The 19,113-nt window shown below is 36.2% G+C and overlaps 1 protein-coding gene across 3 annotated transcripts in view; it reads right to left on the bottom strand.

Annotated features, from left to right (window-relative positions):
- PPP2R5C (protein phosphatase 2 regulatory subunit B'gamma) overlaps positions 1-19,113 on the bottom strand; it is a 78,771-nt gene that overhangs the window by 17,761 nt on the left and 41,897 nt on the right. For all 3 annotated transcript variants that reach the window (XM_005520126.3, XM_088057464.1, XM_005520124.3), the window contains 5 exons: positions 10,515-10,714; positions 4,376-4,486; positions 3,664-3,756; positions 3,438-3,568; positions 811-870 (listed from right to left, as the gene is read on the bottom strand). In XM_005520126.3, coding sequence (XP_005520183.2) covers positions 811-870; positions 3,438-3,568; positions 3,664-3,756; positions 4,376-4,486; positions 10,515-10,714 — 595 coding nt within the window. The remainder of the gene's footprint in view (positions 1-810; positions 871-3,437; positions 3,569-3,663; positions 3,757-4,375; positions 4,487-10,514; positions 10,715-19,113) is intronic.

The following is a 19,113-nucleotide window of genomic DNA, read 5'->3' as shown; positions in this document are numbered from 1 at the left end:
TCCAGGACATGAAGGATGCAGACATACTGGAGGGAGTCCAGTAAAGTGCAATGAGGAGGCTGGAGCATCTCACATACACAGACAGGCTGAAAAAACTGTTTAGTTTGAAGCAGAGAAGGCTCAGGGGGATCTCACCCATGTGTACAAACTACATGAAGGGATGGTGTGAAGAGTGAGACTCTTCTTGGCAATGTGCATTGAAAGGACAAGAGACAAACTGAAAGATGGGGTATTAATTCAAAGACAAGAAAAAAAAACTTTTTTTATTGTGAGTGTGGTCAAACATGGGAACCTGTTGCCCAGAAAGGTTGTGGGGGAGTCTTCATCCTTGGAGATAAATGAAGCCTGACCAGACATAACCCTGAGCAACCAGCTCCTGCTGATCTGTTACTTTCAATGTGCAAAGATATGGAAATACCCCAAGGTAATCCTAACTGAGCTTTTGTAGAGTATTAATGCATAAAAATATGCCAACAGCTTGCACATGGATTACAGAAATCAGTTAATAAAAAAACTCACTAGTTTCAATGAGGCTATCAGCTTTAAATTGTAAAATTTTAGTGTCAAAGGCTTACAGATACATCACTGAAGTCTGAGAAATTATAGTTAGCAAAATGAGGTTTCTGAAGTTTCACAATCTGTGCTTCCTTTGTTTACCCAAAAAGTGTTCAGTGAAGAATTTTTAATAAATTTCAACTCACTGCATTCTACTGACAGCTGCTTTACAACTAATGTTAATTACAAGGATCCTAAGCAGAAAACAAGACTTAAAACCAAAGTGAGTTTAATTAAACAAAACGTACAACTTACCTTCCCAGTATTTCCAGTAATTCTGCTATGCCATTGTGATGTTCTGTTTCATAAATAAACCTAAATAAATGAAACATTTTATTGGATTACTGCTGAAGAGAGATATGAATCTATATACCAAGAGCCCCATCTAACATTACAGATAGCCTTGATCCCAAATATTTTAGTCACTCAGTAGAAGGAAAGCAGAGAGACATAGTAGAAAAGAAACTTTGTGGAAACAAAAATCACTAGCACACCCAGCTTCTTTCAACCTTCACACCTGCTTACTCTTTTCTCCCACATTTAATAAAGAGCCTAAACTCAAGCTTTTCCCAATATTCATATTTTATGACATTTTAATAATGCAGAACACAGCAAATAACACTTTAAATATTATAATAACTCAAGAATATCTGGCCTAATTAAATGTCATTACTCAGCCTTCTATAAGAAATGCACAAGGTATTAGAACAGTTACTGCTTCTGGATATAAAAGGCTGTCTGGCATTACACATCTCTGGGCTTGTATAAAAGACTTGTAATGAACAAAGGAAGCCACATTTTCCTAAATCTTTTTTTGACAGAGCACTGTAAATTACCAGGCAGTCACCTTTCCAGCCTCCTTCACCCCAGTATAAATTTATTGACAAAGTTCTATGCATGGCTTCAGGTAGAGTTATCAAAATTTACTCTTAGGAGAAAATAATTCCACTAATTTGAAAGCATTTCTTCATTTCAAAATTTGTCACAGGCTGACATATTAACAGCTACTCTTAATCCAGAATATTTGAAATTACAGTTTTTAATCCTTGAAGATCCTTTCCACATAATTCAGGACAACAATTCCAAGCAAAGTTAAACACACTGATGCAAAAAGGTTTGAATTGAATAAATAGGTACATACAGGTTTAATAATTTTTTAAAAAAAGTGTTTTACTTCAGGGAACAAAAACAGATTAATGCACTATGGGGAAAGAATTCATGTAATTCTAGCCAAGGACTAGAAGACGAATGAAGGCCATGCACTTCTTAGGTAAGCATAGTAATAAACTGACAACTTTAAGGTAAAAGTATATGAAAATAAAGTATTTTTAAAGTTGTACACACACTTTAAGAGTTTATCATTTCACACAGCCCAATTCACTAATTCCAGACAGAAGCTGGAACAAATTCCCTCCTTGGTGATCATATCCAAGTGCACCAGTTTACATTTGGATGTAAAATTTTTAAACTTTGAGCTCCTAAATATTATACAGCTAAGTAAGCTTTTCTGTAAGTTTGTGGTTGGCTTTTCTTTTTCTCCACAACTTCATAGCTGTGCAAATTATGTAATCTCCCATATACATATCAGATTGAAAACTGTCTCATACAAACTATACAAAGTTGATCTAATGACCGGATCATTTCTTAGGCTTTCAAAAACTTAGCACTGGAACTATCTGTATTTGAAGACTTCCATTATCTCTGAAAGCGAAGTGCAATAAGTGAAAATAAAAACACTTTTCAGAAGTGCATATAATGCGCTATGATACTGTTTTACCATCTGGTTCAGATATTTGACCAAATTATGCATTTTGGATTTAACTTAATAAAATCCATGGGGAATTTATTAACGTGTGGGGGAAAAAAAATCTGCATCTTTAAGTTCCACCTGTACTTTTTCCTTGGGTTATACTGGCTCTTCACTTTTCCCGTAAAATCAACTTCCAGTTGACTGCAAGACAGTACAGGCTCACTAATTATTTCAAAGTAGCTCCTCTGTATCCCTTCCAAAGGCTCAGTTGTTGCCACAAGCAGGGAAGATCAGCTCCCTCTACAGCTGGTACTGCCAGATGCCATTCATGATATGGCATTGAAGGCCTGGAAGTGTTTTGCTACTGTCTTAAAGAGAACCACACATTCATTTTGGGATGAAAACAGTGGTAGAGAAGGAGAATGATGGAAGGAGTGTAAAACTGATATACAACACTATTATTTGTAGAAAAGCAAAGCATATCAAAAAGAAAAAAATAAAACAGGCACCACAATCTTGCATTCACACTGGGTGTGACAGCAGTAAAAACACACTTCCAAAGACCTTTGTTAATACAGGGGATTAGTTTTTCTGGTTTTTTGGGTTTTTTTGTATGAGTGATAATACTACAGTTCATTCTATGGCAACAAACAAATATTTCACAATAGCTCAACTGCACATGTCAATTCTGAGGAAAGAAGAGGCAGCAAACATGTTCCTTCAAGCAAATTACAGATCTCTCAATCACTCAATTTCAGCCCATTTTCTGCATTATAAAGAACTACACCTTATTAAGGCATTAGTGTAATACAAACACTACTACCCAAAAAAAAAAAAGAAAAAAAAAAGAAAAAAAAAAGAAAAAAAAAAAAAGAAAAAAGAAAAAAAAAGCCTCACACAAAGATACCAAACCACCCACTAAATCATATATTAACTCAAATTCCAGCTGCCAGATTTATGCCATGGGCAAGATTACCCTAACTTAAATCTCCCGGAGTGGTATTAATTATTATTAGATGTAGCAATATTGAGTATAAACATATTAAGAATTTTAAAAATAGCTAGCAGTGTCTTGGAGTGTTTTAACTGCATACCTGATCATATGTACCACAATACTAAGATGCTGACATACCTATAAAATATATTATTAATTTGTTTCCGGATGTAAGCTCTTAAGCCTAAGAATTTCCCATATATTCTGTGAAGAGTTGTTTTAAGAAAATCTCTTTCACGTGGATCTTCACTGTCGAAGAGCTCTAAAAGCTGAAAAGAGGGAAAGAAGATGCACTTTTATTCAATCTAATGCGTTGTAAAAAAAATTTAAAGCTTGAAGTTAAAAAAATCTTTTTTTACCTCACCTGTAATACAAACTTCTGATCAATATATTTCTTAGCTATATTAGGTTGAAAATCTGGAGATTCTAAAAACCTTAAGAAAAATTCATAAACAAGCTGGAAAAAATAAACAACAAAAAACCCAGTATTAGTCTTTTAAACGAAAACTATTTTATAAGCATCACATTACTAAAACTACTGATTAGTTGCTCAGAACTGCAAAATGTATTTAGTTATACTGATCTATAGAACACACAGTAAAAACTTCGCTCTTGTTCTCCTGACATATTACAACAACTGGAGGTTCTTTAAACTGCAGAAATTCTGCTGAGCTCCATCACTACGCTTTACTCAAATGACACACAGTAATCTAATATTTATCAAGCCCAGAATTACATGTTCTAAGAAGCCTCTGTTCTCTGTTTGTCATGGTACCTCTGAAAGCTAAAGCTGTGTCAGAGCCAGATCAAAGTATTCATAGTGACAAACAGAAGCTCAACTAAAATCTCAGCAGTTACATCTCTACCACAAGAAACAATGAGCCTTTACCCTATGAAAACTGATTTTTTTTTAAAAAGATTTTCCGTTTCAATTCAAAGAACACATTTTAAAAATTAAATAAAAAAGTAATTGATTTGAGATAAACACATAACCTAAACAACTTAGAATAGATACACAATTAATTTAATGTCAAAATTCTGTTACAGACTGCAATGCCTCAGCCTCTATGTAATACCTGTAGATGAGGCCATGCAGCTTCTAAGGTTGGCTCATCTTCCTCTGGATCAAATTCTGCTCCCGTTGGATTGGAAGACGGTGGTAATGTTCGAAACATATTAACTGCAAACTGAAATTACATGTGCCTTTAAAAACTCTGAAACAACTGAATGACTAAGAAAAAGACTTTCAAGATGGTTTTGACTAAGAATTCTTTACATTAACTATTTTAATTAACATTTGCAAAAATACAAGCTATATAATGCAGTATTTGAAACAGTAAGGAACATTTGTACTTCTTTAAATAGTTCTAACTTGGGGAACACTTTTCCACACAGTAAGTACTCTTTGAACCACAAAACTACTGTCACCATGTGTTTATGAGGACACTGCTCTGCTCTCTCTACACACAGACGTGTATGTAAGCAAATGTATGTAAAATGTTTACACGAACATTTTATATATACACACTTTACAAGGCCTTGCAGCAACCTGCGGAAGTATAAGTCAGAAGCAGAGATGCAAAACAAAGATAACTCACATCTGTTCTTCTCTGTAAAATATGAGTTTCATTTCACATAGTGGCTGCACACATATGGGAACACTTCAAAACCAAATTCCACAACATCACCATCCCCTGTGGTATTTCTCTTAAACCATGTCCATATACCTGACATTAAAGAGCACTAAAGGGGGAGAACTACACACCCTAATCCTTTCAATATTTGAATTCTGAACCCCCTAAAAAGCATTTAGCATCCTGGAAGTGGACCAGTCTACAAACAGGAACTACTTTTCAAGTTGTTGATACACATGTATTTTAGAGTTTCCAAGTGCTTGTCTCAATACAAGGGCAAATGAGCATATGTATGTGCTGTCCTGCCATCTAACATCTGACAGATGGATGAGCAGACAGTGGGAGGCAGTATCAAACTGCATCAGCTAAATCTGCAAGGCTTACATTATATTACCAAGAGGGAAAAATCAACCTGATGATCTGTTTTTCTGCATAATATTCCTTCATTCAAGGAACTGAGACATAGGTCTGATTTGGTTGTAGTCACTCCGTTTCAAATGTTCTGGTTTTTTCAATTTCATTTTTGATTGATCCCATCTCCTTTCCAGAGTGTTTGTTCAGCACTGTCCTCCAATTCCAAGAAGATTTTCCCTTCAGAAAATGGAATGAAATCCTGAGATTTCAATGAGGATCAAGTGGGCAAGCTTCAGTGCCTATTCCTGCACTTCATGTCATCCCATTCTTTTTTCTTGTTTTCACATCCTATCAGGTATTTTTGGGTTTCTTTTCCGAAGTTTTATTTCCTCTGTTTATCTTATGTCTCTTTGTTTCCCTTTCCTCCCAAATTTTAAGCATTTTAATGGGAATAATTTTGGTGGGTTTTGGTCCTGTTCACTGCACCTCCTTTCATCTCAATTCATTTGGTTGTAGTCACTCCATTTCAAATTTTCTGGTTTTTTTCAATTTAATATTTGATTGACCATATTCCTTTCTAGAGTGTTTGTTCAACTCTGTCCTCCAATTTCAAGATTTCACTCCCTTTCCTGAAGGGAAATGAAATCTTGCAATTTCAGTGAGGATCAAGTGGTGCCTATTCCTGCACTTCATGTCATCCCATTCACTTTTCTTGTTTTCACGTCCCTATTGGGTTTTTCTTCCCAGATTTTAGGCTGGGAAGACTGACATGTCAGAGTAATTACAAGTAAAGCTGATATGTCGCCCTGAAAACTCAGCTTCTGAGCTTGCTAACATAGTTTTCTAAGGACTTTCCCAGGAGAGTAACTGTAAACATAGATATGTGTACATTCTTTCTGTTACACGTCTTGTGATGGGCATCTCTCATGGCCAGTGCAGTGAGAAAGTGTTATCCTGACCATCCAATCCCTGGCCATGGTCACAAGCCTATCAATCCTGGGAGGAAAAATAAATTCTGTTCTTTCTTTCACCACACGTTGACCTGTGTGTGTGTGATCTATTCATCTTCAGCGGTAACACTGATAAGCTGGTATGTCTTTATGTTCAACTTTTTAAAAGCATGGACATAAAGTAATTAACCACCTCTGTCCTTTTTAAAAAAATACGGTGGAAATTTGCAATAATCAGTGTTCTTCCAAGAAAAAAAATCCAGAAGATTAGACTTGAAATTTAAAACTTGCTACGGTTGTTAAACAAATGGAAGAATAAGCTTATCTAACGAATTCTTAGTCTCAGACTCTCACTATAAAAAAGAACATCTGGGTCATGTCAGGTGTTAGCAACGAAGTTTTATACTTTGCATTTTTGAAAACAGAAAACAGAAAGATTAACAACCTAGAGTACTTTTTTTTCCATGAGTAATGGAACCAGTGAAGCCTGATGTGATCTGTTTTGCATTTTATATTCTTGACCAATAGAATACAAAACAGCTCAAATCAAGCTGCAGGATCTGTCATTGAAAGAACAAACCTGAAACTCTCTTGTCTATTAAGACATTGAGGTTTAGGAAAATTTACAATGAATTAATATCAGTGAGACCTTTACCCACTAAATGGCTGATCTTCTGACTTCTCAGTCTTGACCAAACAGACATGACACAATCTGAAAAGCCTGATCTCCTCTAAGGCAAATTTCCCACAGAAGTAAACAGCACATCTGAAAAACACTCCTCTCCCACCAACAAAATTCCACAAGTCCCCCCAAACTTATGAAATTAGAATCTTTATGAATACTGGCCTAGTGTGCCAAAATTCTGTCAGTGCTGCCAGTACTAACAGCACTTGACTTCAAAGGACATAAAAGGAGGATGGGAGAACGAAAAAAAGAAAGGAAAACAACCTGCATTTTTACCAGTTCAGGGGCTTTTGCTGCAATGGCAGTCACAAATCCTGCTTTTCTTGCGGCCCATTTCATACAATATGAGAGTATTTTTTCAAGCAAGCAGGCATCAGAGATACTACACATTTTCTCCTCCCTTCTGCTGAGCAGCCTGAGTGAAGCTTGATGTGAACAGCTCTGAATGAAGAGGCACATTAAACCCAAAGTCTGTGCCTTGTGTATTCATATGAAGAAAGCCAACCTTATAGTTAATAGAGCAACAAGCAGCATACTCCTATTCACAACAATCCCTCTTGCTCTAGAGCAAAGACAGAAAACACCACACCTGCAATGCCCCTTCAACAAAACAAAAAAAATCAACCAAACAAGAAACCAACAAAACCTTAAACTCACACGCATATAACTGAGTATGTAGTTTAAGTAATGCATAAAAAGTTGCACTGGAAACCACCTCAGTTGCCAAACAAAATTAGATCTGCTCCTATATATAGTATAAATTAAAAAAAAGTAGTACTACCCTATGTGCTAATGTACAACAGAATATTCTCATAAAGCCCTGCTTTCTTCTAAAGCCAGGCTAAAGAAAAAAAGCATATATTATTTTCTAAGTAAGAATCCGCAATGGATGCTTTTCATTGCAAACCCCTAAATACATCATGTACATTTACAAAATTTACTCAGACGTTTGCCTACACATTTTATAGTTTTGAGAAGAGGTACTTAACTATATTGCACCTAGGAAATGGAACTTGTATAACAAGCAGTTAATAAAACGTTTCCTTTTTCATCACATCTTTGCTTAGTAATATAAAATGAATTTGAAGGACATATCAACTGTCTCTTTGAAGAAGAAAGGGAAAATACTCTTGAAACCACTCTGAAAGAAGAACATTAAATACATTTTAGAAATTAATTTCTCATACCTTTTGAAAAAAAGACTTAAGCTTAACGTTAAGTTATTAGCTAAGCCACTAGATGAATATATAGCTTAAAGAAAAGATCATACTATAACTTAGCCCAGGATACTTAAAGTAAATAAAGAAGGGTGGGGTGGATAGACATGACATAAGCATTAAGACTACAAAGAATAAAGAATAAGATTATAAGGTAAATGTTTCTTTCGTCAGAGAGAAAGAATGTTTGAAGCCATGGAAAAGGAGGCATTTCATTTCTAGTAAACACATAACCTGTGAAATGCATTGCCCTAAGTGATTGGCCTAAATAATAATTTAATAACACCAAACAGAACTTGGGCACACACAGATATAGCATGTACATATGCACAAACAAGTAACCTCCAAGCTGTGAAGTCTAGCAAAATGGAGTAGCAGAATCCAAATTTCCCTGCCAACTCCACAAATTTTCCAAACTGAGAATCATTCTCAAATCTGAATATTTCTTGATTCTCAAAGCTTTATTGAAAATGCTATTCCTTACTAATATAATTCAGTGGGAGTAGCTGCACATAACTTATCAATGTTTCTTGGAAGAATTTTAAAGTACATGAAGACATAACATTTATTTTCCTTAAAATCCTCACAATCAATTAATACCTATGGCTAGAATTTAGCAAGTGTACCTGACAATCTACACATACATGCCTGAAGGAAAGATCAAAACACTACTGGAGAAAGAATACAGTTGTTTCAACAAATGACCAAAGGAAAAAAAAACTATCTGAATTTAACCTCAAAATACCAGTCCAGGTGCCTTCACTGATAGTGTCTCTCACAGTGCGGTGGAAAACCTGTGCAAGAAAACCCCACACCCTTTAGACCTTTGCACACAAAAAGCATTTTAAATTCACTAATTTTCAAACACTGCACGCTATCAGCAAAAGACTGGCAACCAAGACAGCAGCCAAATTCCACTGCAAGATCTGCTCAACTGACCAAAGTGCTGACAGGTTACCATTGGGTGCATCTGAAAGCAAAGAAAGTATACATTCTCCTTAGCCAAATGTACTCTGGCCATAACTGCTTGATGGAGGAAGATAATGCAGGCACAAAAAGCAGAAGCAATGAACAGTTGGGTAGTTAAGAATTCTTGCACGGAACAAGAATTCTTGTTCTGACTTTGTCTGACTTTGGAATTCAAGAATTCATCATGAACTCCACTTTGCCCGAAGAAAGTCTCAGCAAGCTTATTATCTTTTATATCTCTCCTTTTAACAGTGTCAAGTAGTCCAAAACAAGCAATAAATTAGAAAAAAACCCAGAGATATAAATAAGTTATCAAAACATGGGAAAAGCCATGATCCTACATCTCCTCATTAACCATCCTCAGTGCTTTGGGTGCATGTTTGATATCCAGAGTTATGAGTATTCTCATACACTCAGAAGTTCTCATGAAAATAGCTTGTCTCAGTAAACACTTAGGGCTGATTTAGATAACAATCTTCATCACAACCAACATCCAAGATACTATAAATCCTTAGAATCTTTGAAGAAGGTCTCTGATTTGCAGGAGGACCACTAAACTTGACTAAGTTCCCATTTATGTTAAAGCAGCACCGTTTTCTCAACCCACTGAAAATTCACTCTAAGATATAAAGCCTTGGGAAAAACCATCCTCTTACACATAGCCAAGAATTTCTTGTAGGCTTGTTAGGGATTTCAACAGATGCTTTCTATTCTCAGGGTTTTGCAGACAACAGCTACTGACCTCAACCCAACTACTACTCCAAGCCACTGGTGTCTGGTCACCACCACGATGAGAGCTGAAAGATTCTGCTGTAATTTTGTGGCTTCCTCCTCTGGAGAGGACTTGCACACAACAGAAAAATACACTAAGTCTAGCTAGGCAGGATTTGGATAGTGAGAAAGGAGGGACAATGCAGGTCTGAATGGTTCACATAACTTGTTCCAGCAGAAACCTCATCTGCCATCCTATGTACTTAATAAAGTCTGACTCTCATTCTTGCCTCTGAACACAGAATAAAGTCAGTCTCTGGCACTGAACAGGATTACAAGTGTCAAGCTTGCACAGGTGATCTTAATTGTAATAGTCCAATTTTTTAAAATTTCAGTTTTACAATTTACATGTTTTTTAAATATATATATATATAACTTCCCTCCCTATAAATACAAGATTTTGGTTTTACCAACTTAAACCATCATCTAATTCTGCTTCATATATGTGACTAGTTTCTGTCTTATGAAAAAGGAAAAAATCAACACTGGCAGTAAAATTTCAAAGCCCTGTTATTCTTCTGCAGATAGTTGATCTTCTTCGAAGATTTCAGCAAAAATTCTTAAGATAAATTGATACAACTGAAGAAGCAACACTGAATTGCAAAACAGAAAGTTCTCATTGTTAAATCACTTACCATATGTACTACTTCAGGGTAAATAGGTTCCGTAATCACATTGCGATTGTGTGTGATATATTCTACCATTTCACTTAAAGCTGCTCGTTTTACTTCCTTCCACTTTAGGTCACTTAGTGGATCAGAAACAAAGTCAAAAAGTACACAACATTGTCGTAACTTCTGGATAAAAAGCTTTTCTTGATCCGCTGGAGGAACATCTGAAAAGTGAAAAGAATTATACAATGTTTAAATTATACTGTAGTGGATTCATTGCCCTCCCCATTTTTACTTTGTGAAACACAGGTATAGAACTGTTTAAGATTACAAGCAAACTTTCTGAATCTTCACACGATTTTCAGGAATATCATCGTCCAGAATATGAACCCCATTGAAATACCCTGTCCATGTCAGGATGATCTAAAAAATTACCCGTGTCAGAAAAAGACACTGCATAGAAAAAATATATACTTGAAAAAATGCCTGAATGTGCTTTGTGTTTTGCTTAAGTAATCCCATGAGCTGTTAAAATGACAGGTATCTGTGAGATGACAAATTATACACAGCAAAAACTTCCAGGATCAGGACTTAAATATTTAAGAAATACTAGGTAACTGGCCAGAGGTAAAGAAAGCAGTACCATGTCTTGACTGCAGCAAAAACTTGTATTCGATTAAAATAGCCACATGATTACAACATGAAGCTTAAGACATGAAATGTGAACACACCACAGAGAATCTGCCTAAATTAATACCATAACATGTTTTATGTTTCAGCATGACTTTTTTATTGTTAGATATGAACTACTAAGGCATGTTAAAAAACAGGACTAGATTGACTTTGTAAATAGTTCTGCAATTTATTCCGACTTCTTCCAGTTGATGACTCTTCCTTTTTCCTTAGAGTACCATAAAACTCTAGAATTTTCTTACACAAGCATCAAGAGCTACCATCTAAGCATTTCAAGTGGTATTACTGAATACAAGAACAGTGTATGTACAACCTAATTAACTGAATATGCAACAGATCTACAGTCCAGTGGTTTAAATACCAGTTGCTCCCCTTATAAATGCCTGAAAAACATCCTATGATAACAAAGCTGGAATAGCTCCTCTCTTGAAGAGAAGTTGCTTTCCAAAGTATTTTTTACATAACCTGGAAGACTTACTTGGTTTAAAACAACTGGCAATATTTTTTAAAGTTATGTGTGCCTAATTGCTCTGAGGAATAATTCCAGTAAGAAAACAGTGTATAGTAATAGTAATGAAGAACATAAAAAATAAAAATGTTGCCTTCGTGAAAGAAACCACAACCAGTTAGACTTCAATGTCACCAAGACACCTGAGACAGTGCAGAATTCTAGAAGCAGAAAGAAGGTGCTAGGTAACAGGTGTCCCATGCACAGCAACAACTTTCTGACAAATAAACCAAAATTCCTGTCCAGTGTTGCGAACAAAGCCACACAAATTTTGCATCTGAATACCCATGCTTTTTTTAAAATTTGAATTAAAAACTAAAGTAATGAATAATTTCTCCTGAGAAAATGTCAAAAAAGTAATTAATTGAGAAGTTTGCATACTGAAAGCCAGCCAAATTTATGACCTGAATGTAAAAAAGTCTCAGACATACAAAGTGGTTTGGATGGTTACCTTTCCCCAATTAACTGTAAAACAGTAAGTGGTTCAACCTGAAGCATAACAACAGTTACACTTAGGGATACTGTGCTATGAATGCATACTCCAAAAAATCCAAAGCCTAAATACAGACTATAATTATACAGGTAATGGACATACAATTACAGTGATTACAGTACACTAACCTTAAGGAGAGGAAGCATTAAAGATGTAATTACAGCTTATAGTGAAAGTTAAAGACTGACAACTAAGAAGGTCAAGAAACACCCGCAGCTAGGCAAGCCACCTCCCTTGCCATTTATTCTGAGGTGGCCTAACTATTTTAAGTACCTGAGTCATCCTCATTATTTGAGATCTCTATACAAACTGAGAACCACACATCATTTCTAATGAACTGTGTTTTTTTTATCTGAGCGAGATATAACCCCCTCCTTTAGGAGTGTTCATCCACAGCTTTCAAGTGTCTCACATCTCTTCTAGTACTTGGTCTGGAGCAGTTGCCTTGAAACCAGGGTCATCCCTACTTTTAAGGTTTGAAAGGATGATTTCAGCATGATACCAAGCAGAAGATGGCTAAGATGACTTGAGTAGCCCATAATTTTTTTTTGCAGAGCATGTGTGCACACCTGCAGAGCAACTCTGGGTCACCCAACAAGTCTTTTATCCTCAGACATTTGCCAGGGACTATCTGGTTATGTTCTTTCTGCATACCAATTTCTAAATCACCTTCCAATTCAATTAAGCAATAACCCCTCACCTCCATTTGCTTAATTAACTGGCATTAATTTCCCCCCCCACACTGGGGAAAAAAATTTCCTACTTGTGCAACTCTGGTGCTCCATTCCCCAATGACTGTGAATAATTATTCAGAAGCTACTCCTTAAAATTACACCAGAACTGACACTTAGAGCTATTCACTAAGCAATGTTTTTTAAAAAAAGCCCCAAACACCATCACTCCCAATCAAACCAAACCAAAACCCCATATATTCTACCCCTCTTCCCCAACTGGTAGTGACAATTAACATAATTTTCACAGGACTTGCTTCTAAACAGTAGCAGTAAAATAACCTTTTTTATTCACTCCAAACACTCATCCCTGTCAGTACTCATACTTTAAATGAGTACTGCTTTTGCTCTTCTACTGGAACAGGGGCACAGGTTGTTATAAGCCCAAAGAAGGTCAGTCTTACATTTGGATTGAATGTCCATCAGTTCCTGACACAGCTTTACAGAAATTTGTTATGGCATATTTTAAGCCTGCATCATTTATCCTACTGTCCTTTTTGTAAGACAGAAATATACACCAGAAAAAGTATCAAAATATGGTAGATATTATGAGAGCAAGGTATGGCTCTGGGACAGAGGGATCAGCTTTTTGTCTTGTTTGAGTTATTCAGAGGTTTTTTCCTTACAATCACAGGATTACTGTTGGATCAAATTATACAACCTACAGATATGCAAGCTCTTCCCCTTCTTTTTTAACAGTATGAATACAGAAATAGCTATTCAGTATAAAATTTTCAACATCATCTTAGCCTGTGGCCTTGCCAGACTTTTCTGTATACTGATGAATATAAAGTAAGTTACTTTCCACATTATAACTGATACTAGCTGGGCCTTTATTATCAGATTAACTAGACCAATATCTCACTCTGAAAGGCAGCACTTCCAGTCCATATTTCCCTTTGAAACAGCCAAGTAAAGATCAGAGGTACTCAGCTACCATGTGCCTTAGCAGAACACAAATTTGCTGGAAAAGCTTAAATTCAAACACTGAACTCTGTATGGAAACATTCTATGGAATCTGCAGGCATGTCTTCAGCAATTCTTACAGTGTGAGCTCACTGCCAACAGGCTTCACGCTGGTAGCTGTCCTTAACCTCTCGTGCTTCTCAGCCAGGATGTGGCACTGGTTTGCACCCAGGAGCTACCACCCCCACCTTTTCTTTTGTAATGTATAGACCAGCTAAAGAACACATGAATATAAGAACAAATCAAGAGGTCTTCATATTACAACAAATTTTTCCTGGTTTTTAAGTAAATTAGCTGAAGTAAAAATAAACGAGAAAACACTCATTTTCTCGTTTAAAAAAAGTTTGTGTTTTCAGTGCCTGAGCTCATATTCAGTGTTCTATGACACACAAATATTTTTGCCATGTAGGACTGTAGACATCTTACTGTTTTCTCAATTATATTTTTTATGTTCCTTCAAATCTAAAAGTTCTATTTTTAGTTTTGTGTTGTAATTGTGACATCACTGGGCACTGCTGATAGATCCATCCCCTACCTTTTTCACTGAAGCCCATTGTTCTGTGACAACAGTGTAATGCAATAGTTGCTGAATGGAGGACAAAAGGGAAAGCAGGGTAAGTAGGTGACCCAGAGACATCACATAAAACAGCTGATTTCTAGTACAGATTGGAACTGAAATAAGGTTGAATTTCAAGTTTTAGGTCATATTCTGACACAGAGAAGAGCTGATGCAATTCCTACCACAAAACACAATTTATGGCCAGCAGAACTCACTGTTACATCATTTTAAAAGCAGAAAACAAGAGATATGGTTGTAAACTTGCAAAAAATACATTCAAAAGACAAAATTTATCTCAGTTGTGTGAGTACTTTTAAACTCATATATAAAAGCTTAGCAGAGGTACCAGATTTGGCTGGCTGACAGGTCCCTGCTTCATTGAAAGAAAAGTAGCTCTTTTTTTCTTTAACACTATCAGATACCCACAGCTACCAACCAGGACTATACACACACAGTAAATAAAGCTCCTCTCATTTTAAATGGGCAGCTAGGTTTTTTTCATACAGAAAGATACACAGAAGTTTAAGCCAGAGAATATCATCACACAAAGGGGAAGGAGCATGTGCAAAAGCAAGGTCACAGAAGAAAAGACAAACTAAAAATCATATGTTGAAAGTAACTGCTGCTTTAATACACTGGTATAGAGCAAAAGCCCAAGCATGTTGGATGACTCCTTCTTGCAAGTAGACAAAACATCTCATTAAACATGCCAGCAACCCTAATGAAGGAGTAGAATTGGTAATGATTTAGAAAAACAACATTTAATTGTCAAGTAGAGTGCTACCCAGAGGCTATGCCTAAATTTATTGGTCACACGGTCCTTTCTGCTGGTCAGAAGTATTAGTGCACTTTAAATTTCGATGTTCATTAGCAAAAAAAGCAGCATTAAAGCTTTATTGAAACTTTCTAAGATGCCCTATATACTTCAGCAAGGGGAGTCTAGCATCTTGCAATGTTCCCTTAGAACACTTCAGTCGATGATACCGCAGCAGCCTTTTTCCAAAGAATAGAATTCAGTGCCTTGAATAAGAGAAATGGAAATTGCCAGACACAAAGGCAGAGGAACTACGTAGTATGGAAAGGAGAACATAATCTGTCAAAACATGGGTTTACAAGAACTAATAGTTTTTCCAAAACTAGTGATCAAGTCCTTAAAAGTGAGAAGAAGTAGAAAAAAAATAGAAAGAATATTACAAAAGCTGAACTAACATTTGATAAAATTCCATTTAAAATATTTAACTTATTTTGAAATTGTTTAATTATCAACCCAATTCAAAGCAACAAACACTATTCTGCAATGATTTTTATTGCATTTCTATTATGTGACCAACTCTTTATAGTTTTCAGTGATTTTACTGAAATCATGATGACAATAATTAACACTAATTAAAGATGACAGTCTCCCATTAACAGAATTCTATCCTAACACATGATACTGGAAATAAGTGGGTGGCACACGGAAGAAAACTTCCAATTCATGCATGAACAAATTTAATTAAAGCTATTCTAGCAGCATATAAAAATAAACTCAAGGAATACAGGAAAGTACTAAAATTATACACAATACATTTTATAGTATAATTATCACCTCAAGTACTGGGAGTTTGGCTGCAGATAAAGCAGGCAAGATGTTGTATGGATACACTGGACTAACAAATGCATAGAAAATACTGCTGTTTATATTGTTTCATTTATTGACCCTGCAGAAATCTTTCTTTGCCAAAAGAAATGCTTAAAACAAGAAAAATTACCACAGTGACCAAAAAGCCACAGGAACACTCATGGAAAAACAGAGCGCAAGTTCTCAAGAAGCTCAAGAAAGCACCACATATAAACATTTTAAGTGGCACAAAAGAGGAACAAACTTCTGCTCTCTATCTCTCTACTAAAGATAAAGGGATGTACATGTCAGTGCTGTAAAGTGTCATAAGGAACAGAGGCTTACTCTAAAAGAACAGAGGTATAAGTTTAAGGTCCTTCTCCAACCACCATGTTACTCCACTTACAATAAGGAAGTTATTTCATCTATGACAGCTTGTGCACGGAAATAGTCTTAATCATGTGCCCAGCTCCAGGGTCTCTGACACAGGAAGTGTCAGGGACCTGTGTGAAGGGACCTGCCGGAGTGAGCGCAGAGAAGGGTGATGAAGATGCTCAGAGGCCTGAAGAACATCATCTGTGAAGACAGGCTGTGGGAGATGGGGTTCTTCTGCATATTAAGAGCAGTCTGGAGAGACCTTATAGCACCTTCCAGTATTTAGGGTGGCTACAAGGGAGCTGGAGAGGGGTTTTTTATGAGGGAATGGAGTGATAGGACAAGGGGTAATGACTTTATACTGATAGAGGGCTGGTTTAATGTAGACATTAGGAAGAAATTCTTTACTGTGAGGGTGGTGAGATACTGGAACAGGTTGCACTGGAACAGGTTCTTCCCTGAAAGTGTTCAAGGCCAGGTTAGATGGGGTTCTGAGCAACCCTGTGTGGTGGAAGGTGTCCCACCTCATGGCAGAGGGGTTGGAAATGGACGTTCCTTAAGGTCCCTACCAATCTAAACCATTTTATGACATGATTCTATGATACAGAAATGGGGAGAGGAAGGCAACAGCAACATGTTGGAATTCATTAAGGTACACAGCATTTCAGATTTTTGATTTCTACGTAAAGAAATCTTTTGGCTAAATTTTCATTCAGAAGAGTGGCTTTTCATTTGATTATGAGGCTTTTAAAGTAATACATTTTCCCATGCAATGCAAATAAGAAAAGGCTGTTAGAATCAAATGAGCTATTACCAGACTAATTAAACAGCAACTTAAAAAAAAAAAAAGAGAAAAAAAATAAAATGACAACACCTCAAGAATCCTACAGCTTAAAAGAGCTTGAAAGGAATGGGAAGCACATATTTTGTCAGTCCCAGAGTGAAGCTCAAGGCAAGTGCTTTACAACACTAATCCCCTCTGAAATCTCTAGTCATTGGGGAATCCAGCACTGGTGGCAGCTATCTCCTAACAGAGATTACACCATGGTTTTGAGGATAGAGGAACTAAGTAATGACATTTAACTGTCAAGGATTAAAGATGGGAGATTTTAAGGACTGATTAATAACAAAACAGAAAAAAAGGTCTGCTGTCAGTCTAAAATATTTGGCATAATTTTTACATACTAAACGACCTCAGGCACTGAAATTAATGCCAGTATCTTTATTCCAGGTATAAATCATAAGTCTAATGACGGTAAGAGTAGATCAACAGTGAATAACACGCACACCAAACTGTCTAATGACTTTTTAAAAGCGGACTAATGCCACTCTGAACCAAGCTCTTGCTTTACAAAGAGTTTTATCAAAAGTCAACTGTTTTATTAGAAACCATGTGAAATTTTAAAAATAACTTAAGAGGGTATTTGTAATCATAATTAAGAGAAATAAGGATTTTTCTGCTATATTAAAACACTCAAAAACAAAAGTGAAAAGTAAAATTGATAACTGCATAAATATTTTAAGATCAACATAGCATAAAGAGGAAAACAGGAATGCTTATACAGGAAATGACATGTGAAACAAACCAAAATGGGCTTGAGCTAATGAAATGGAAATTCTACCTGAAAATTAGGGAGAAAAATGTCAAGGAGGATTATCAAATAGACAATGGAATAAAAAAAGTGTCTTAATAGGGAAAGAGAGAAACCAAACAGACAAAGTACTCTCAGCAAAGCTTTCCAGCACACATACAGTTAATAAGACAGCAAATCTCACTTTTAAACACAAAACACTAAGAGAAAACCCCTCAATTTCATAGCCACTAGCGTATGCTTGAATCCACTCTCAAGTTATCCAACATCTTAAAATGCCTTTGAAAACTTTTAAAGTTTTTAAATATATCCAAAAGTCTCTCTGAGAAAATGAAGCACTACTGTTCTGAGGCCAGACCTTAATTATGTTCTGTAACATAAAGTGTACGGTGTAACTGAGATTTGCATTAAGTAAACTGAAGAAACACACAAACCTGAACAAACTCTGTCACTTTGGACACTTGGATGAAATAACTACCAGGTAATCAAGCCTAACCATCTGCTATAAGCAAATGCACTGTTTCCTTAAACACACCCAACTCCACACACCAATCCCTAATTCTAGTCAGATACTGCTCTGAGTAACTTGTCAGTCAACAGTACCTGTCACACATCCGTGATAAATACAATTCAAAGAACACCCAACTGCTAAAATGTAAAATAACTTGGTTCCTTCTCCAGAGCCTGTCAGACTGCCTCCCCCTCTCCTCACTGCCTGTACATTTGCTAAACCTGGGGGCTGCTGCTCGCTTTCTGTTGGATGCTTCTGAATGCCAAAATTGGTGAATTTAATGATGACACTTAGAATAATCATTAACAGATGTCACAAGCTAGATCTTGTGTAGGCTTAGAAATAGATCACACAATAAATTACAAAGCAGGAAGAAAAGCCCCCCTGGCTTTTCTATAATCAAACTGATTTGTTGTTTCACACTCCAATGCAACCTAAAGCAAATGGCCCAGTCCCGACACAGGAACTCTAGTTAAGTTATAAGAGCATCCTTGCTCGTCTGAAGCAAACATTTATTTTGAAATTCACAAAAACTTCCATAAATATTCCCTGAGGACAACCCTGATTTAGTTTTCTAAATTCATGACTCTATTTA

This window comes from Pseudopodoces humilis, chromosome 7 (assembly GCF_049639895.1).
Source record: "Pseudopodoces humilis isolate 2021_Gansu_Grassland_sample_001 chromosome 7, ASM4963989v1, whole genome shotgun sequence".
Taxonomy (NCBI): Eukaryota; Metazoa; Chordata; class Aves; order Passeriformes; family Paridae; genus Pseudopodoces; species Pseudopodoces humilis.
This window is presented reverse-complemented; position numbering and strand designations above follow the sequence as displayed.